Source organism: Ylistrum balloti, unplaced genomic scaffold (genome assembly GCF_031769215.1).
Source record: "Ylistrum balloti isolate Yb309-2 unplaced genomic scaffold, AGI_CSIRO_Ybal_v1 Utg369758, whole genome shotgun sequence".
In the NCBI taxonomy this organism is placed as follows: Eukaryota; Metazoa; Mollusca; class Bivalvia; order Pectinida; family Pectinidae; genus Ylistrum; species Ylistrum balloti.
Genome location: NW_026781958.1, coordinates 1,516,751 through 1,538,824, shown reverse-complemented (window position 1 = coordinate 1,538,824; position 22,074 = coordinate 1,516,751). Strand labels below are relative to the sequence as shown.

Sequence of the window (22,074 nt, the reverse complement as noted above, 5' to 3'; positions counted from 1 at the left end):
CGACTCCCGGCGCCGGAGCGCCAACTTATTTATATGAGCAATAGACAATCGGCGCTTTAGCGCTGCGGATGCCAACCGTTAACGGACAATCAAAACTTACTACAGCAGTATTACGAAGATGATAAAGCGATCTCGCCTAACGATGGAAAGATGCAGATCATTACAATTTGTGTAAAATAAACATGCATGTTACGTTTCGAATCGTTAGCAATTCGATAAATATACATTACTTCAGTGCTTGCCAAATAATATGGAATGTGTTTCCATTGAAGGAGGACTTGTGTAAATATTTAGATGTGATTTCCTTGTCGATGCATTTCGAACTGGCAATTGTGTGCCATATTCTTTTCCGGAGTTGTAGAAATTTAGACTATGGGTGAGGATTACATAAACATGAAAGCCAAAGTCAGAAGTCCACCACAGGAATACGTTATGTCTAACGGAACTGAAGTTCAATATGCTTTTTATGCATGTATAACACAGACCAGTGGTTGATAGTTCTCTACATGCAATATAATTTTGTAAACATACTGAGAGGATGCATCTATAGGGAATAATATATATATATATTATTTACATGTTTTGTCGTCATTATAAAATATAAATATTAATTGTTCCACTTTAGATATTGTAAAATACTTTTATCACGTGTATTGAAGCAATAATTTATGTAATGTAAATGTTTAATATTTGTGTAATTGTCATTATCAATATTTTGTTGAAAGGTAAATTCAAGGATTCCTCAAAATATATGTCATCAATATACCGTTATATAGAAGTCTTCTATACCTTATTTTCATGAAAACATACGTCATTTATAATTCCTTATGAAATCCATGTTTTCTGCTCGTTTCAGTATTGTCACTAAAATTGAACAAAAAACACTACGTTTTCATTTTCTGTCAATTTTACGACAATACTTGTTTATGGTTTTGAAACTTAAACTATAACAATACTATTGCTAACATGCCACTGTTCAATTCCCCTGATTTGTATACCCTGCTTCGTGTGCCATGCTGGTACAGTTGTAAAGAGCCAAATATATTGTACATATCACGGAGTGTGACTTCAATTAATAGACTCGATAAAACACTTTTATCTCTGTTGTTATTTTTTTAATTTCCTATCCTCAATTGACATATCCTTACATTGCGCTGTCTCCAAAAGATGTAAGGAAAACAATTTACGCGTTCGATATTTTTTCTGTGCGTCACCATGTTTTTATTTCATTAGTAACATATCTATTGTACCATTCCTTTTTTTAAAATAAATTTTATTTAATTATTTTGGAATACATCAGTTATTGCGTGTTCTAATCATCTAGTGTTTCATTGAGAACACGAAAAATTCGCAGGCTATTTAAATGAAGTTAAATTAGTTTACTTAAATGCACAATTCGCTTTATACTAAAATGAATAGCACACATTTCACCAGAAATTTGGGATTAAGGGAAATTGTTGATTTTTAATATACTTCACATTGTTATTGGCGATAAGCATGTTAGTAACACGTGCATTTCTGAAAACGCAGATTACAATAAGTAGTTCTATAATTTATTATAAACTGAAGAAATTATTAACGGTAACTAATAAATTCTGATACAATATTTTACGGTACTGGTAAATACTTCATTCATCAAACCCAGTATTGCTGCTACTTTGTTTGTATATTTCAAACAAGTCGACCCATTCCATTTAACCACATCTATGACATCTTCGTGTTATTTTTGTTTAGAATCGGAAAAATAATTACCAGCAATTATCAAAATGATAACTACTTAAAACATATTTATCATATGCTTTACAAAATTAGTTTACCTTAGTCTTGTTACGTTATCTTCGTCAACAATAAACTGTTTGATCTACATGTATAAGCTTAATATACGAAATACGAAATATAAATTGGTATCAAACTGGTGTAGTTTGAGTGCTAATATTTGATGTTACAGTTTTCCAGTAATGAAAGAATATATATCGTTATAGATCGGCCTGTAACTTAAAGTCAAAGTTTGAAGATTGTGCAAAAGACACAAGTGAACAGCACCTTTAAATATAAATGCAGATGAGTTAGAGTAGAGTCACACAAATAATTAGACGGTCACATACAGCTGTTTCGTCCTTCTAGATTAGTCAGTGATGCTATGACTATGGAAAATTCAAAGAGATCCAGAGAAATGTCAAAATCTAGAAGGGGAGGTGCACTAGTACCACAATTAAGTAAATTTCGTTTTTTTCATATATCTGGTAATTTTAGAAGAAAGCCAAGTGTATGTTTTGGACGTGCAACTATTAAAGCATGGCAAATTAAATACAAATAAAACAAAGACATTTTCTGAGTAATAAAATACTTTCCGATTTATTTACTGAATTCACAAACTTGTATACAACCAGACTGAGCTACCACCATCACAAACATACGTACACGCACATACATCCAAATATGGAATGTGAGAGGCGGGGGATATATTCAATGTAACTTGTTTGTCCAAAAACATCATTGAAGTTATGGTAGAAATATTGTGATTTCATGGCAAGGTACCAAAACAATCACATCCTGAAATTTAGTCCCGACCGGTAATACAGATTTGCCTAATTACATATCATACGAAAGAGGTGGAAAAGGCTAGCGAGATTCCGCTTCATCGAGATCCTTTTAATCAAATCAACCGTGATTCGTACGTTCAATAGTGTACATAAACTATACAGTCATGTAAGTTTGAAAGAAGCAAGATAGGTTTAACTAAAATAACACAGTCTCTGTTTGAATTATTGTCATAATAAAAAAACTACATTGATTACAGACAAATATTCATTCGACAGAAACCATAATTATATATTGGAAACAAGGACAAAGATTTAAATAAGTAAACGGCTATTTATCAAGGCCTTTTTATCAAATATATCATTAACGTTCACTCATTCTTAAATCAATATATTCATGTAGTTTTTTTTCTACATATAAACTATGACATCAATAATGACACGTTTTACAGTTTACACTTATACACACAAAATATGTGACCACATTCATAAAGAAGATATCATGTCCATTTCAACTCCAGGGAAACGATGAAAATCACAACAGAAATGTTGAATATAAATTTGAACACAATTTTGTCCTGGCCTTTCAACAACTGTTCTCCATTTTCGTCAATCTAGTAGACGCTGCAAAATGTATCGCAGGACATTTACCATATATAAATAATATGTAAACACTTTGTGTGACCGAAAATAAAATTGTCAACAAGTAAATAAGCTTAATTTGTATCAACAAATTTGACTAGTTCATCCTATAAAATTATCAATCGTTCTTCAATCACCTGTTTGGGGTTCGTGTATTTTTCTCATATATTTGTTACGAGAGTAAATCCCGAACTGAAACAACTATATCTAAGTACATTATTTTAATTCACCTCAAAAACTCAAATCTGAGGTTGTTTAAAGCTAAATATAAGATGATAGCAGAGTAGGTAATATAAAGCACTAGATGAGTATAAATACACACGCAGTTACACCGGCACACTCTGTACATCACTAGTGAAAGGAATGGATTTCTATCACCCTGCCCTGTGTTGTGAAAATGAGTTCCAGGTAAATTATTTATTTGGTTTCAAACAATTCGGCAGAAAAAATAAACATTAAAAAAATGTACAAATTTCTATAAAACATTAACAACAATTTGTATCCAAATTTACTACATCTATTAAAATGTCCAATCTCTAAACTAACACTATGTTTTCAATATATGCCAAAGAAAAGTTGTATATTTGAAATGAGACATTGTTAAAAAATACTTAAATGCAATATATGTCCATTTTCAATCCCGGTGCGCATTTTGGTATTCGGCAGTGATCAACAACTTCATTTTGTGACGAAATAAAACCTTTACTGATTGTTAGAAAATACAGATTTTAGTTGATCATTGAAGAATATTGTAACCATTCTATGGGATTGGCTATATCTTGTAGTGCTGCCAGGAGAATTCTGGTGCTTTGAGTGTTATACTTTCCTATTCAGTAATAAACCATACAATTAACTTTCCTTTTAGATTCGAAACAAGCGCAATTTCCCTTAAGCTGAACCAGCATACCTGTTGTTCATTAAAATACCAGAAGAAGGGAAAAGATCCATGTAATATTTTATATGAAAAGTCAAATACTGACATTGTCTGTGGATATAAATATTGAAGAAATTTACAAAATTAAAGGGGAAAACAAAAAGAAAATTAAAGATTAACAAAATCGACAATATAAGGCTTTTGAAATGATTCCATGAATTGATGGAATAAACTAAATACTCATACGATACACCATGTCAACATTTCCAACAGATCATTTTAGGCCTATGAAAACACTCTCTATAACTTATCGGTCCCTTGTGCTTTTCGTTGAGCCTTAACGAACTCGGTGTAGGTAATATAACCGTCCTTATCTAAATCATCCTCTTTGAGAACCATTTCTACAATGTTGCTCAGTTCTTCGTCACTAAACACTTTTTTATTTGCTGCTTGCTCTTCCGGGGTCCCTTGTTCATTTTCGTCTGAAAAAGAACATTGTCTTGATTGTTTATTAAAGGGGTAATACAGAAGTGACAATGAAAACCTATAGTTTCTGTAACAAAGAAAAAGAATATGTATATAAGAACTTCAGAACATAAAAAACACAAAGGTGTATATCAGAACGCCAATTGAGCGTACAGAGAAAACATCAATATAAAAAACGTCAGCAAACTGGTAATCTACACAAGTCTTACGACCAATTTTATACCTCGAAGTTTACATAATAACAGAAACCAGTGACCTCAAACCAAACTCACCAGTTAAAGGTATATTGTTGAAAAATACGCAAAATGATACGAGACCCTCTTGAATAACGATACATATGTACACATGACTTTTTAACAAAATATATATTTTATGACATTTTCTCAAAACTTCAATAGACATAGACATGAAACTGTTTCAGATAATCTGTACTCACAATTTCAAATAAAACAGAAAAAAAGATCAGTTAGAAATATCTCAAATGAAAAAAAAATCGTTTTACAAAAGCTTAACATGATCTTTACAAAGACATCATTACGCGAGGATTATTGAATATTTCGGCTTGATTAGAACCATATTTCAATGGTATATGACTTAAAAGTGCAAACATTTAACAGCAACTGCCATAAACACTTCACACGAAGCAGTTATCTTAAAAGAACTTAGAAGAAATAACAATTATAAGAAAAAAAGTCTTGAACTGCTAAATACGTTCTTTTAACGTAAGCGTGTTTCGGTGAAAAAGAATGCGTCGAATAAGATTATTCTTTAAATGAAAGAACGAAAAACGTTGAGTAATCTTTTGATGGTTGATTTTGAAACACTTAAAACCTAGAATGGCAATGCCCGTTCGAGAACGACGAGCTGAGCTATGCAGCTCTCGACCCAAGCTTGTCACAATATTTCCTCAAGAGGGCACTCGATATCTGTAATTGATTCCGATAGCTACAGAGGCCGGGTCCACGACTGTGGGGTGCATTGTCTGTCCTCATTACTTCATTATTCCCACTTCTCTCCGCACGAATTATCATGCTGAGTGATTTGCATACCTAGGCCTGGTCCCGAGTGGCTTGTAGACTCACCGGTATTTACTCAACCAACGCACAATTGTCAATAATTAAAAGCCTGCCACCTGGCAGTTTCTACGAGGGAGGCGTGGCTCGAAAGGCACCAGGGACTTGTACAAATCAGTGTTAGTTTGGGTATTGGGGTGTTGAAAGCAAACTACCAAGATGAAAGTGAATGAAGATCCCATAAAATCGATACATAACATCCAATAAAAGGGGCTGAAGTATTGTGTACTGCTGTCAGCTATAAGTCGTGGGACGACCCAAATAGGACTGAGGATTTGAGACAAGCAGGAATACGGGTAGCGGAAGTCATTTTTTAGTGTCCTCTGACGTCTGACGTGCGGTCGTCAGACATGGAATAAGGATCACCAGGCAAATGATTGGCAGATTTGGTTACAGTGGGAAGGACCTCACACCACAGTCTATGCTGATGTATTCATTAAACAAGATAACTTCTGACGTTTTGTAACGCTACGGTTCTATAATCTTCGTAATTAAAACACTCAAACGTCAAATATAATTTTGTCTGATACCTTCAGTAGCTCCTGATCTAAAGTTTACAGGTAATGTTCCTGATGAAATGAGATAGAGTTGATACTTGTCAGGGAATTAAGAGTATGACTAATCACTTTCGCTTTTTCAGACGTTTGTGTATCAATTTCTGTTTAACTTACTGACGTTAATTACTAAAATTCATCCAAGTTCTCCACTTTACCTTCTATAACTAATTATATAATAATTAATTACTATATATATGGGTATGCATTAATTTATATTCACGAATTACTTGAACTAAAGAGAAAGATTTTACTATAAATGTACAGCTAACATGAAATACTCCAGCAAGTTTTGAAGTTTTATTACACAATAATTTCTATAAAATACATGTGAATTCCACAATAACCTCGACCTTTCAGAATTCGGCCCTGGCTGTATTCCAAGACCTCACCAATGCTTTCCACTATAATAGCACATACATATAATTCAATTCAATATCATGATAACAGTTATAATTGCATGTTATTTGATGGCAAATTTTAGCATCATAGAAATAACTAACTCAGGTTCACAATTGTAAAATATCTAACTAGTTGCAGGCCTGTCATCCTTTGTTCTCACGTCTTCAATAAATAAACAAGTCCGACATGTGACTTTAACATCGATTTGGGATTAAAATGGTATCTTTTAATGTCAGAAATTATACTGTTAAATAATCAATAATACGGGACATCGACATATACAAGTGTAAATAAACCCAAAACTTAGCTTATTAAAAGTGAAATTACAAATGACAAAGAAGTAGTAAAATAACAAAAGATATAAAAATAAAAAATAACTGGAAAGTTGGTGCATTGCATGCATGTGGCGGACCTTTCCCGGAATAACGGTTCGTTAAAGGTGGTCAAAATTCGATGATAGATTCTTCTAAACTTACCGAAGGATGAGGCCGTTAGTTTCGATTTGCCGAACTTTCCTTTACATTTCAACAAACAATAGTCGTAATTCACTCAGTACACAGAGTCATAGAGGATATGTGTTTTGGCAATGATCGAGAGTTTTTATAAGGAATGAGTCTTCTGATGTCATGTGTGTACTTTTAATGACAACATAACCACCGGTCTATGAAGTCAGCGTATTCTAAAGAAAACTTCTATATTGACATACGAACTGAATTACCTGTAAAAGAAACTACTAATCAACATATTTAACCACCTGGTTTAATCTAATTTAACCAACCTTTCAACTTGTTTAACGGGTTTCACAGCCATGTTTAACCTGCTTGCGTTACCCATTTCACCAGCTTTCTGACACGTTACCACCTAATTTAACTTATTTAACCAACCTTTCGACTTGTTTAACGGGTTTCACAGCCATGTTTAACCTGCTTGCGTTACCTATTTCACCAGCTTTCTGACACGTTATTCACTTGCTTTAACCTATCTAACCACCTGTTTAACCCATTTAACTGGTTTCACGGTTATGTTTAACTCGATTAGCCTGGTTATCTAACCAGTTTAACCTTGTTTAACCTGTCTGCTCAGCTTTCTACCATGGTTTTACCACTTCATATTGTCCAGTGTTCGGTACTTTTCTTTTTGTAGCCATTCCGTCCTGTACCATATCATTTCTTTTAAGTCGCTAAGTGTTTCTGTTGATCACGAAAGTAACTTAAACCAAATGGTTTTCGGGTAGGACCGTAGTGATTCCTCGTTTTGTTCATTATTTTTTTAATTTTAAACATTTCTATTTGTTAGATTCATAAAAGAAGGCACTGAGCACAAGTACAAGCAAAGCATAGGAACTCTTTCTCTGTGTCATGTATCGTACAACATCAATTTTTCAACATTTATTCCGAGATTTCAGACCATCCAGTCAGGGTATGCTACCTTAATGGACGAACAGGCTTACAGTGTTGAAGTGAAGTAACATATATTCAGTGGCTTACAAACGTTATCTCTATGCAGTAATCGCAGTAATAGAAGATATGACGTAATACATTATTTTATATACAGGAATCTGTACAAATGGCATCTCTATGCAGTAATCGCTTCTTACAACACAGTCATACAAAACTTCCACCAGAGGTTATCACGATTTTACAATAGTTTTAAGCGACAATAATATATCTATACCGAGGTTATCAAGATTTTACAATAGAATTTTAAGTGATAATAATAATATAGATGTCTACTACCAAAATAATTGAGCATCGTCACACTACAGACTTAATTTTTAATCAGATCTTCATGAAAAGGTTGATTCTTCAAAGGTACAGCTTCTGCGATAAAATGGACCGATTCACTTAAGGAATTTTAGTGCTTTTTGTCAATAGAAGCTATTTTCATTTTACTGCAATGATGCTTTATGTATATACTCATGAAGTTCACTTAAACAAAATACATTTATTCCCATAAAGTTATAACATTATAAGTCAAACAATAAGTAAACCTTAAAGCCATTGTTAATATCCTTACAATGTTGACATCATCAATAATCCGCGAGCCATGGCAAATTTCATGTCCACGTCTATATCTTGACCTCTAGGTTTAGACGTGGTACACTTTTATGAATAGAATTTTGGATTGTTTTTTTCTGTCAAATTGTTGTGAAACTTAAAATGCGTTAACAACCATTGCGATTTTGTTCCTAACTCTGTGGTTGAAAAGAAAAACAATTTTAGTTTGCTAGTCATAAATAAAACGTCAGTTTGTGATTTATTTATCCAGGTAAGTATATTTTCTATCCCCACCACTTTTCTTCTAGCTTCTCTACCCACTACTTCTCTGGTTGCATCAATATTTCTTTTGTGATCATTAATTATTGTATTATTTTCTATTTTTTTCATGTATGGCATGACACAGCCTCTTATACTTTTGTGTCCCTCTTGTACAAACACTTTTCTCTATTAACTTCCGGGTCCCTCTTGTACAAACACTTTTCTCTGATTACTTTTGTGTCCCTCTTGTACAAACACTTTTCTCTATTAACTTCCGGGTCCCTCTTGTACAAACACTTTTCTCTATTAACTTCCGGGTCCCTCTTGTACAAACACTTTTCTCTGATTACTTTTGTGTCCCTCTTGTACAAACACTTTTCTCTATTAACTTCCGGGTCCCTCTTGTACAAACACTTTTCTCTATTTACTTCTGTGTTCCTCATGTACAATCATTTCTCTCTGTTTACTTCCATTTCCCTCTTGTACAAACACTTTTCTCTATTAACTTCCGTGTCCCTCTTGTACAAACACTTTTCTCTATTAACTTCCGGGTCCCTCTTGTACAAACTCTTTTCTCTATTAATTTCCGGGTCCCTCTTGTACAAACACTTTTCTCTATTAACTTCTGTGTCCCTCTTGTACAAACACTTTTCTCTATTAACTTCTGTGTCCCTCTTGTACAAACACTTTTCTCTATTAACTTCCGTGTTCCTCTTGTACAAACTCTTTTCTCTATTAACTTCCGGGTCCCTTTTGTTCAAACTCTTTTCTCTATTAACTTCTGTGTCCCTCTTGTACAAACAATTTTCTCTATTAACTTCCGGGTCCCTCTTGGACAAACACTTTTCTCTATCAACTTCTGGGTTCCTCTTGTACAAACACTTTTCTCTGATTACTTTTGTGTCCCTCTTGTACAAACACTTTTCTCTATTAACTTCTGTGTCCCTCTTGTACAAACACTTTTCTCTATTAACTTCCGTGTTCCTCTTGTACAAACTCTTTTCTCTATTAACTTCCGGGTCCCTCTTGTACAAACAATTTTCTCTATTAACTTCCGGGTCCCTCATGGACAAACACTTTTCTCTATCAACTTCTGGGTTCCTCTTGTACAAACACTTTTCTCTGATTACTTTTGTGTCCCTCTTGTACAAACACTTTTCTCTATTAACTTCCGGGTCCCTCTTGTACAAACACTTTTCTCTATTTACTTCCTTGTCCCTCTTGTATAAACACTTTTCTCCATTAACTTCCGGGTCCCTCTTGGACAAACACTTTTCTCTGCTTACTTCTGTGTCCCTCTTGTACAAACTCTCTCTGTTTCTCTTATCACAACCACTTTTCTCATTCATTCTGTGTCGCTCTCCCCACAATAACCTTTTCTCATTCATTCTGAGTCTCTCGCCTCATAACAACTACTTCCTCATTCCTTCTGTGTATCTCTCCTCACAGTCACCTTTTCTCATTCATTCTGAGTCTCTCTCCTCATAACAACCACTTCCTCATTCCTTCTGCGTATCTCTCCTCACAATCACCTTTTCTCATTCATTCTGTGTATCTCTTATCACATCCACTTTTCAACTTCCTGTCTAGTTTGTGTTTCAATCACTTTTTCACATAACTTTCATGCATCTCTAGTCACAATCGCCTTTTCTATTTATTTCAGTGTCTCTCTTGTAACGATCACTTTTTCATTTCCAAATTTCTCTTTTTCCAATTACTTTTTTTCTATTAACTTTGCCACTGTCTTGTTGAAACCATTATTTTTGAAGAAACCGTAATCACTTTCAAATTCTTACCTTATTAAGATGCATAACATAGGGAAGACATATCATGTTACGCACGGTTTATCTTTACATTACATGTTCATTGCAGTTCAAGATATCTTACTTCATTAACAAGATCATTTCCATGACATGTTACAGAACAGTGATCACAATTACAGAAATTGAGTTCCAAGGAAATATTGTTTTATTTTATTCCACGTCTCTCTTGTTGCATCCACTTTTTAAATCAACTTTTGTATTTCTCTTTCCATAACTACTTTTTCCCTTTTTTCCATTTTTGTACATCACTATCTCTGGAGCAGAACATCCAGATATCATCATTTTGAAGCCTCTCTCTGAACAAACTTTTTACCTTTTTATCTTTTTTTACATAAATGTTAACATCAATTACTTAAGGCTAATTGAAATCAAATATTTCCATTAGGAAACATATCTATGTTTTTTAAACTAACATTCTGCTATCATTAAACATTGTATACTCAAATTCATCAATTGTTCTTTTTCAAAGCAGCAAATATTTACACTTTAAACAAAATCAGCATTTACATGAAATTTACATCATATGTCTATGTAGAAAATGTTGATCTGTTTTTCACATTTCAAACAATATCTGGTTAAAGAATGTACCAAAGACACAAGTTCATAGCAGGAGAATGATAAAGGGAATTTATATGAATATACATAAGCTCATAATTTTAGATAAAAAAAAAATGCTAAAATGTTCATTAATCAGATTAAAATCAGCTGCTATATGGCTCAGTTTACTACATTTAATTTGAACACCTAGAGAATGTAGTAAAGGAAGTCATGCAACAGCTGATTTAATCCGAATGAAAAAAGATCATCAGTAGTTTCAACATCAAACTGTATATATTTGAATACTTTATATATATTACAGACAGAAATTGTGAGCATATTGAAAAAAATACTTGTTATAACATTTTTTAAAAAGAAATTGATATATTTTTGTTTTCTCCCCTTACTTACCATGAAAATGAGTAATGGCCTTGGTGATCTCAGTTCCATCTAATTTGTTGTTGCTATCATAATCATGTAGTTTAAAGTAATGAAATTCTAACTCTTCTTCTGTCATTTCGTCTTTTGGTTTGTCAATCACTTCCTTCAAATGCTCCCTTATGTGCCTGTTACACAACCAAACATTTAATTATCTGTTATTGGTCATCAACATAAGAAATGTATTTGCCGTATTCACACTTATAAGTCATGGTCTAAGGGCAGATAACTCTCAACCTAACAAAAATTTTAATTTTCTTTTCAGACTTTTCTAAGGGGAGCAAATAAAAAATATGGATTTGGGAAAGTGAAAAATATAATACAATTTTATTAAATCAAATTGAATCAATTATGTATGATTACTAATATATAAAGTGGTTTGAATATTTGTGTACATCATTTGTAACCAATGTTTGAGTGTAAAAGAGTTTGTCAAACAGCAGGAAAAAGGTCATTATGGTTTTGACCCTTGTATACAAAGGACCTTATAGGAGTTTCCATTTCACACAAGGTTTATTAAACAAGACTAAGAAATTTTTGTTTTAATGAGCCTCTAACAGGGTAAAATGAAAATAATTTTGTGATGAATTTAATGAATCTTTTCTAAAATAAAAACGAATGAGACTCTGTTGACCACATGGTCTGAATTTAAGAAATTGCAAAGCAGCATTTTATCATAGTGGTATAAAATCATAGTCTGGATATTCTAACTTAATATTTCTTTCTCTGGTGAGGTTACAAAGTTTAATATGATGCCATGTTATAATGAAATGACAACTGAAACAATGGGGTTGTTCACACACTGCTCATCTTGCTTATTCTATGACATATTATTGTAATAGAAGCAGAAAAGAAATGTCCAGGGTTCAAATCCAGTACCCTCCAAATTCTAGACAGACTCTCTACCAATCAAGATACCTCGCCACCAACAAATGCAGAAAGAGGGAATTTCCGCTGCATTCCTCTACAAAGCAGATTCATCTTTATAAATATTTTCATTGATTCATAGAAAGGATGCATTTCTTTTACCAGGTGCTACTTACTCTGCATTGTGGACCTGCTCTTTCTGCCTAAATCCTCCTGCATGGCGTCCCATACCACTGCCCGATGGAACACCCTGTTGCATTTCTTGGACATTAACATCCTGGTAGTGACCAGTGGCCTGAAGATTCTGCTGTTGACCAGCCTGGAACTGAGCTTGTTGACCCTGGTTCAGTTGCGCCTGCTGACCTTGGTTGGCAAATGCTTGCTGTTGACCTTGTTGTGCCCCATGTTGATGTCCTTGCTGTTGGGTGTTGAGCGGAGGAATCCCTGGTGGGCGGTTTTCATGTAAGGCCACATGTCCAACAAAGACGCTCAAAATCAGGCACAAACACTTCATATACATCCTTAAATCTGAAAGAAAAATTGGCATACAGTATCCAGTATGTGAACTGGTTTCTTTTTATCTCATGGTACATTGCAAAGTGTCACAACATTTTTTTTACAGAATTTACTAATTTCAGGGGCTTTGAACATAATTAAGCGTGTAAAAGTGTACAAGTTGAGAGTAAAGGTCATCTTACTGGCCTCAGTTAGTGGGAATTTCACAGAGGAGCAGTAGAGTGTCCGGTTATAGATAGAAAGATCGCTAGTTTGAACACTACCAGTGGCTGGGTGGTTTTCTCAATTTCTTCTTATTACAAAAGGAGTAGGTCAGTGCGGCTTGTTTTATAGTACAGTGGACTACTTAACATCATTTTCCAGTTACTATCATGTATCAATATATATACATATATATATATCATGAATCTATTTCAGTCTGCTATTCAGCAGAAATGAGTAATGTACCTCTGTCAAAGATCGAACCTACAACCTCTGGCTGATTGGTCCGTCCCTCTATCTATCGTGCAAAAGGCAAATCCTTTTTGAGCGAAGCTAGAAGGCAACTATACCTCTAGGTGCATTAAAAACATGTCACAGTTCATTTGATAGACCTGTGGATTCTACTGGGGTACCCAGTATGAAAGTGTGGTTAAGATTAAGAATACTTCGGACTAATATTCTTCCGCATGGGTCTGAATAAAAGTCGGAATCCAGTCAAAAATTATATCTATTCAGGAATTATGTGATTGGATCACTATATCAATATATTATTGATCCGAGAAACGGTGTATCCACCTGTTAACTGGCGTACTGACATATGGCAGTATGGTAAATATTTCCTTTTGAGAAAGAAATGAAACCTAGTAGGCCAGTGAAAAGTTTCAATACAACAGCAATTGATGCAGACAAAATTGAACGTTATTGGGCATATCAAATTCGCCGATCATCAGAATAACGTCAAATACTTAAGAAAGCAGAGAATATTTACCCGGATCAGCTGTTACACGTGTACCAGTTATTTTTAACAGTCTTGTCTACAATACGCTTAAACAATGAACACAAAAATTCTTTGTATTGAAGAGTTTACAAGACCTGAGTCGATTGGGATGACATCTGGTGGTCTTAATATAGTAAACAGTAAATATCATGCATACACACATGATTTCACATTAGTATTTCCACAATAGAACGTAGGACTATGGAAAAGTTTAATGAAATGGAGAGTGAAGATCAGCAAAATACCAACATTGACGACAGCGATTTAATGGTAAAGCAACTGATCTTTAAGAAATACGTCTTCATGAAAGAGTTTCCCGCGGTGACATTTTTGTCATGGTTATCTCCCTTCGATCACAGAAAAAAATCTTCCTACGACTCGTTGAAGTTGATTTACATAGATATAAAAGTGTAATTTAAACTGTTGTTAATGATGTAACGATAACTTGATAAAACATAAATTTCCACACACTTCTCATTGTTGAAATATACAAAATAATATAGTTGCAAATTAAATTTTACATAAACTGTTAACAGTTACCTTGAAATTTTGTTTATAACTGTTTGGGTTTTAATGATTTTCAACATAATTAAAGTGTCTTTTTTGTTTTTTGTTTTGAAGATATAGGTACATAAGTATAAGGAATACGTACCTGTTATTTTACTATTTCAATTGCATTACTGTTTTCAGAAGGATGTGTGTGAACTTTTGATGGGAGATAGTATGACACTGGAGAATGCAGATCAGACACATTGTACAGCTGTAGATTGGTTCAAGAACTGGGCTACTACATTCCAGCACCAAAATTATCAGAGTAATTAGTTTTTAGTATTTCACAGGAAAAACAATCATTGCAAGTTTCCTCTCCATGACAGGGCAGACATCTTGTACATTGTAATTGCAGACATCCTCTGATACATAAGTCTAGTAACACAAACTTTGGTTGAAGTAGATAATCAACCAATTTAAACAACATGAAATTGTATTGAATTTTTTCAGTGTAACATAGGTCATTATTCATTTCAAAAAAGGACTTTCAATTTACTATTTTAATACTTAGCAGATGAAAGAGGAAATCTGTCTAGCTGAGCAGTAAATTGCTGCTAGTATTTACAAAAGTTACTTTAGCATGTTTGATGTTCTGCAATGTATCTGTATTATGTGTCATATGGATACTGAGGAACAAGGATATCTGGAGTAACAGATCTCTGAGGATTTTTGATATTGAAAAATGACATTTTATTTATACTAAACTGTAAACGGTATTATAATTATATTCACAATTATTCATTATTTTTCTTAAATTTGAAGTTAATATATGCAAGAAAAAAGATAATACAAATATAAAGTAAGACTTGAAATAGCTAGTCTCTTATTACTCCTGTGAAAATACATATCGCTTTTGCTTCAAGCTTTTTACAAAACTTTAAAAATTTAAACATAGACTTTAACTACTTTTAAAATAAAAGTTGTTTGTATTTTTGTCTTGTATATTTTTACAATTACATTTCATGATTATGTATCTAAAGGCAGTCTGCTGCATCCCTACCTGGTGACCGTTCTCAGGGACTACCTTCTCATGCACGCTTGGAAAAACAGTCTTGCTGTGCTTCGTCTCTTGGGTGATGATCCCAATCACACTGCCATTTCTCTGTGGAAGGTCAGATCAATTAATTCATTCTTGATTCGTTATCAGGCTGACTGCATCATTCTTACAGGCAAATATCAAAATTTTCTTGTGTTGTATCCAGTTTGCTGTTCTGTTTGACCTATTGTAAGAACATAGAGCGAAGACCTCCTGTCATATACTGTAAAATCCAATATTTTCTTGGAGCTATATTTGAGTGGTTTTTTTTCAAAAAATGTGAAGGCTTGATAAATATAGCTCAATAAATCTGCTATGTTAACTTTAACAGTTCATGGACATAAGAATTCATTGATTACGAGTATCCATCAAATCAATGAAAATAAAACTCCTACAAAAACGAAGGATTTCATAATAATCTACACTGTTGTAAACATTTGAATATTTGCACATTGAAAGTCACTGTTTTTGGAACGTTGATAAGAATCAATGACAAGTGCTTTTCCAATGATATATTTTGAACAGATATTCTGATCTCAATTTCTGAATAAAACCACAGCAACCTGGGTATAAGATTTAGATGTTTAATAATCTGACATGTTTTGGAGAGGCTTTCTTTACCTGGATGAATATAAACTTTTCCACCCTAAGTTTGAAAAAATAAAAAAAAAATATGAAGTATTTTTATCAATTATACAACCAAACTTCAGTGTTCTTTAACAATGTTAAATACCAGTACTTTCTGGTTGGCTTTGCAGATTCTTTCTTATTTTTTTTTTATCTCTGTGTAGGTGGGGATGGAGATCATGTATTCAAATCCAGACAAAAACAAGGGCCTTATTGAACATTATGTCAGGTAAGTTAAACCCAAGTAAGATTTCAGAATGAAGAATTAAAACCATTATTTGGTTTTCTGTGGGTTGTTCCATATTTATTCTCCCATTATTTGATATCATCTCTAATAATGTCTTTCAGACTTAAAATATATGTAATCACGCAGGTAAAATAAATGAGATTTTGTGTCAATAACATTTCAATACAAAGTCAAATACTTTACAAAGGCTATCAGAATATATTCTTGTAAGCAAGTAAAGATGTGATACACTTGCGTTTTTCTGTAGAATTTTAAATATTCTGATTTGCATGAAATGTTTTTTTTTTCTCTGCTAGGAAATTGAAAGAAATGAGTGATTTAGAAATCAAGGATGTTATACTGGAGTATGTGATGTATTTACTACACAAGGGTGAACTAGACGAGGCCAAACATGCTATGTTGGTAAGGGAGATAACTGAGAAGGCATCTAGAATTGTTAAAAATAAGATGTTTTCCTGATATAAAAAAAAATGACAGAGACAGGGAGAGGGGTGTGAATTGACAAAACAGGCCTTGTTATTGAGATTATTGACAGGAAAGCTCAGACTGGCTGAAAGCCCATTCTTATTAGAAGCAATTTATTGGAAAGGAATCTAGAATTTGTAAATCAAGTAAAGTTGATAATAACCTAACAAAGAGGGAAGTTATACCTGATCAAACTAACCCTGTTGGTAAGGGAGATCACTGAATGGGAAGTTATACCTGATCAAACTAACCCTGTTGGTAAGGGAGATCACTGAATGGGAAGTTATACCTGATCAAACTAACCCTGTTGGTAAGGGAGATCACTGAATGGGAAGTTATACCTGATCAAACTAACCCTGTTGGTAAGGGAGATCACTGAATGGGAAGTTATACCTGATCAAACTAACCCTGTTGGTAAGGGAGATCACTGAATGGGAAGTTATACCTGATCAAACTAACCCTGTTGGTAAGGGAGATCACTGAATGGGAAGTTATACCTGATCAAACTAACCCTGTTGGTAAGGGAGATATATGTGAGAGAAATGATCTAACATTGATCAAGCATTGGCAAGGTAGATAACTCATACATTAAGTTTAACAACAGTGTGACCTTTGCCCACTAGGATATACCCAAATTAAAAGGTGCAAAGAAGTGGGACAGGGAAAAGTTTCCAAACAGAGACCTGGTATTTCAGGCATACCAGGGACTTTTATACTACACTCACTGGAACCTGGACAGACAGCACCTGACCTCACAAAGCACACAAATGGATGGTGAGTGTCCTATACTGCTTCCTATGAAACGTTTGGGGGTACTTTCTGTGGTGATTTAAACATATAACATCATTTCAAGGATGAAAACTTCCATGGCAACCACATAGAGATACACATAATTTATTCATCCGATTTCTAGGCTTTTCTATAGCTGCAAAAACAACGAAAATTTCTACACAATGATCAGGAATATTTCTTGTGATATATACACTATTTAGAGTGTTATGAGGGGAAGTGAAATTCATTCAAATGACATGGCTGTGTTAGAGCAAAGAATATTGAACATGAATTTAAAACTTGTAAAATAACCTTTTGTTTTTAATTTGGTTTTGACTGACATGATCATTGTGATTCCTGAGTAGCTGTTAAGATCTCACCATTTCTTTCTAGATTATTTACATTCTCGTTTTATTTACTTGTTTGTTTTTCATATCAGAGGATGAATTCAGACAAGGCCTGTATTATTCTGATACAGACACACTTAAGGATAGTGCAGAGAGGGCAATTGCATGCTTCTCTCAGCTTTATGATCACTTGGGGGTGTGGGATATCTTCATCACCAAACATGTCCAGGTAGGCAAGTTTGACACATATTCTTCTTTCTGTTTAGCAGTAGCAATAACACTGGATAGTTCATTACTGAAAAACATGTTGCATTCATTATTGTTCTACATGAGAATCTGTAATTCATGTTTGGAAAAATTTGCTAAAGTTTAAAATGTTTTGACGAGGCAAAATTCTTTCACACAACGCTCTGATTATTCTTGTGGGGGATAATATTTTCGCTATTTTGCAGTACATTACAGTGATCACAAAAATGTTGCCCATGAAGTAATGGGACACCTGTGTATAAGGTGTCTTTTACATCCAGAACAGGAAATTCTAATTTGTTAAAATATAATTTGATCATTTTAAAAGGAATTTGTGAAAATTCTGACCTGTGAAAATTATCAGCTATATGGTATGTTATGTCTTCAGTGGCCAAATTGATGCTTACTTGTTTCAAATTCAAGTACATTGAAGGCTGTAAAATTGTTTTATATATATCAAATACTGGCAACATGTTTACCTGGTCTTATTCAAAGTTTCACACTTTTAAACACTTAAGAGCTCACAGCTTCATGATTTGAACAGTTAAGGTAAATACTTGATTACAGATTCTGGAACACTACTATAGACTGGAGGAAGCAAAGACAGTGTTAGAGAAGTACAGGGATAGAAACAAAGAAAATCCCAACACACACAAATACCTCTGCTCCTTCTGTGTGAAACACAAACTGTTAACCAGAGAATGTGAGACACAGCTGTTAAAGGTAGTTTTTGTTCAGTAGATTTGTCCAAAAAAATGAATGTTTTACCAAAATTTTTATCTCCATAATTATTAATTTTTTGCCTGGATGACGATGTATGTATACTTTATATATCATATTTCGGATGATCCTACAACACAAAAAACCATTATGGTTAATTCTGTTTGTTTCTCACTAACAGGCAGTGGCAGACTCTATACCATCAGACAGAATGGTGATGGATTTATGTGACAGGTTCATCGAAGGTTCGTAAATATATTCACTATTGTCTTAATTTTTTTCTTGTGAACATATTTAAGTTAATGCCTGGGTATTAAATGACTTGTTTGATTTTATGTGTATGACCTGCTATCAAGACATTATGTGACTGATGACCTCCTTCAGGAATTAGGCATTTTGGTAAGAAAAGTTTTCCAAAAGTTTGTGACAATGCAAATACAAACCAACTATCATTTAATGTTCTTTCTTGGTAGCATACTGATGTCTAATACCTGTATGATAGATTTTGTCATTTCATCCATATTAATTGTTTTCCTTAAGTCTTGGCTACTTTTGTGAAATTTTTCACATATTTTGTATGTATTGTTAAAGAGAAGGGATAGGATTATCCTGATTAATCAAGTACCCTTTGTAAAGGCCCTAACCTATCCTGTGGTTGTTGAGAGAGTTACTTCCTTTGTTCGGATGTCTGGTCATTGAGAGAGGTTAGGAACACCTCAGTGTTTAGGGCTATTTTGATTAGCCATCTTTCCTTCAGTTGGAGTCATGATAAAAGTCATTTGTCAAAAAATATAGCTGTGGTATGAAAAAAAAGATAACATTTGCTTGGTGTAAAAATGCTGAAATGTAAATGTAACTTAATTATGTATTTTAGATATGTATTTCAAAACAATGTCAAAACAAAACAAAAAATGCCTTCTTCATTATAAACGTTTTGTATCTTGTTTTCAGACAAAAATATCAGTGACCTTCTTTTCTACATATTTGAGTTGAAGGATTACAAGTGTTGGCAGAATGATGTGAGATCATGGAGAATTTTATCCACAGCAATACAGCTGGCATTAGACAAGTATGGATTTATAATACTCTTTCAATATTTAATAAGAAACAGATTTGGTTAATAAATGGTTAATAAATTTCACTTCCCTTAAAGACATCAAGCAAATAAACAAATAGAAACAAGTCAGTATGGCGCATCTGAAAATTAACTTTATGATATTATGAAAGTCAACTGTTTATGTCACATTCCACTTATTATCACATTTATGACAAATAGAACATGATATTAAGTGGGTTTCACTGTAATAGTTATATTTTTTATGTTTGATGTGAGCTGAATATACGCTCCTTGACAAGTGAGATTTGGCCAAAGCCTGTATTGAATTCTATAATTGTTCTCTACCGTTCAGGATGATTTCGTAATGGTAGACAGTAGCACACAATTACTACCGATATAAATATGTTCAGAATGATGGTTCTCTACCATTCAAAATGATTTGGTAATGGTAGACAGTAGAACACAATTACTATTATATTAAGTATTTGTATGAGGTTTTAAGCATTTAGTAAACATGAAGGTTATTGGTAAAATCATGTTCCAGTGTCATGCTCACATATTCACTGTTTCACAAGAAAGTAAAAAATCTGTGTAGTTAATTGTAGATGCAAGCTGTAAGACTTGAATTTTTCCAGTGATAACCAAGACATAATTAAACTGCATTGGAACCCAAGGGAGTCATGGTGGCCAGCATATCACTTCAACAACACTGCAAATGGCACAAGTGACCAAGGGGGTGGGGCCGAAATGGGCGTGGCACCAGATATCCAGGAGATTTGGGTACATCGAGTCTGTTGTGCTGCCATGCTAGTTGGACCAGGTGAGGCCATAATATTATTATATGATGTGTCTAGTATTCTTAAGTTGTTTAAATCACAAAACATGTTGGGGGAGAGTTTATACTTTTAAAAAAATATATTCAACTTGTGGACTACAGTACTTGGTAAACTCCATATACACATCACTTGTTTGATAATGCTGTGAATGATATATCAAATATATTTAAATAATCATATATACCTTCTTAAATCTACACTTTTACTTTATCTAATACTAAGTCTTATCAATGTATTGTAATGTTCTATGTATATTTCAGAATGTGTAATGAATATGTAAACATTCTATTTGCAATTCTATCAATAATTTACAGTTTTATCTCTTAATGTTTGAAGAATTCAACACATACACCAATTTTCCCAATAAATATTTTTCAATATAAATTTTTCAGAATTAGACATTGATAAAAGCAGTTAATTTACAATAAATGAATTTGCATAATTTCTTTTCAGATGATAGTTTTGTATCGAGTGTTAGAGGGTTGCTAAATAGAAAACAGATCCAAAGTTTGAAAGAAGTTACAAAAAAAGTCATCACCTCCGGTGGGATAACATAAAAACAAACAACTGACCATAACAACAAGTTTTGAAGACAAAATGTTATGTCAGTCAAGAGAACATGGAGAACCATTCACTCCTGGTGAGATTGATTACTGTGATAGGCGACAGAACTCAACAAACCATGCTCTTCTTGTCCGAGGCATAAAATGTGATAGAAGGCTATAGTGTTTGTCAGGAAAATGTTCTCTGCTCATCTGAGACCAGAAAATGAAGTCAGACTGTAATTTATTGCAAAATATTCAAAATCGAATGCTAAACAAAAGTATATTGAGAAATTACTTTGCTTGTTGGATGAAGACAGATGAAATAGACGAGAGATTGTTGAGAAACTTTTGTCTGTTAGTTGGAAGGTTTGATAGGAAACAAACAGACAGGTAGATTGCCACAAAGTCATCTCTGTTTCTTTAAGCTAAATGACAGCAGGCAAGTGATGGAATGGAAATGTCCTTGTAAATTTACTTACAAGTCATGGAGAAAATTAGGAGAAATAAAGTTTTTCTCATCTTATACCGGGTACTTATCTTTTTTCTAGCTCATGTTCGATTCAAGTTATTGCATTTTATCATTAAATATTTGTGTTTTTTTCATGAAAAATATAAAAATGTTGCAGGTTTTGTAACAAT

The 22,074-nt window shown here is 33.5% G+C and overlaps 2 protein-coding genes across 2 annotated transcripts; one reads left to right on the top strand and one right to left on the bottom strand.

Moving 5' to 3' along the window:
- Window positions 1-2,327: 2,327 nt before the first annotated feature.
- Window positions 2,328-14,007, bottom strand: LOC132543511 (uncharacterized). Its single transcript, XM_060207021.1, has 4 exons — window positions 13,981-14,007; window positions 12,671-13,022; window positions 11,601-11,755; window positions 2,328-4,538 (listed from the first exon to the last, which is right to left on the bottom strand). The coding sequence occupies exons 2-4, from the start codon at window positions 13,012-13,014 to the stop codon at window positions 4,357-4,359; spliced, it is 681 nt and encodes a 226-aa protein (XP_060063004.1). The 5' UTR covers window positions 13,015-13,022; window positions 13,981-14,007; the 3' UTR covers window positions 2,328-4,356.
- Window positions 14,008-14,155: 148 nt separating this feature from the next.
- Window positions 14,156-21,928, top strand: LOC132543531 (TATA box-binding protein-associated factor RNA polymerase I subunit A-like). The gene is made up of 12 exons (XM_060207046.1): window positions 14,156-14,259; window positions 14,680-14,803; window positions 15,519-15,649; window positions 16,366-16,430; window positions 16,745-16,850; window positions 17,537-17,687; window positions 18,124-18,260; window positions 18,845-19,000; window positions 19,179-19,242; window positions 19,949-20,066; window positions 20,690-20,874; window positions 21,344-21,928. The coding sequence occupies exons 1-12, from the start codon at window positions 14,191-14,193 to the stop codon at window positions 21,445-21,447; spliced, it is 1,410 nt and encodes a 469-aa protein (XP_060063029.1). The 5' UTR covers window positions 14,156-14,190; the 3' UTR covers window positions 21,448-21,928.
- Window positions 21,929-22,074: the final 146 nt, after the last annotated feature.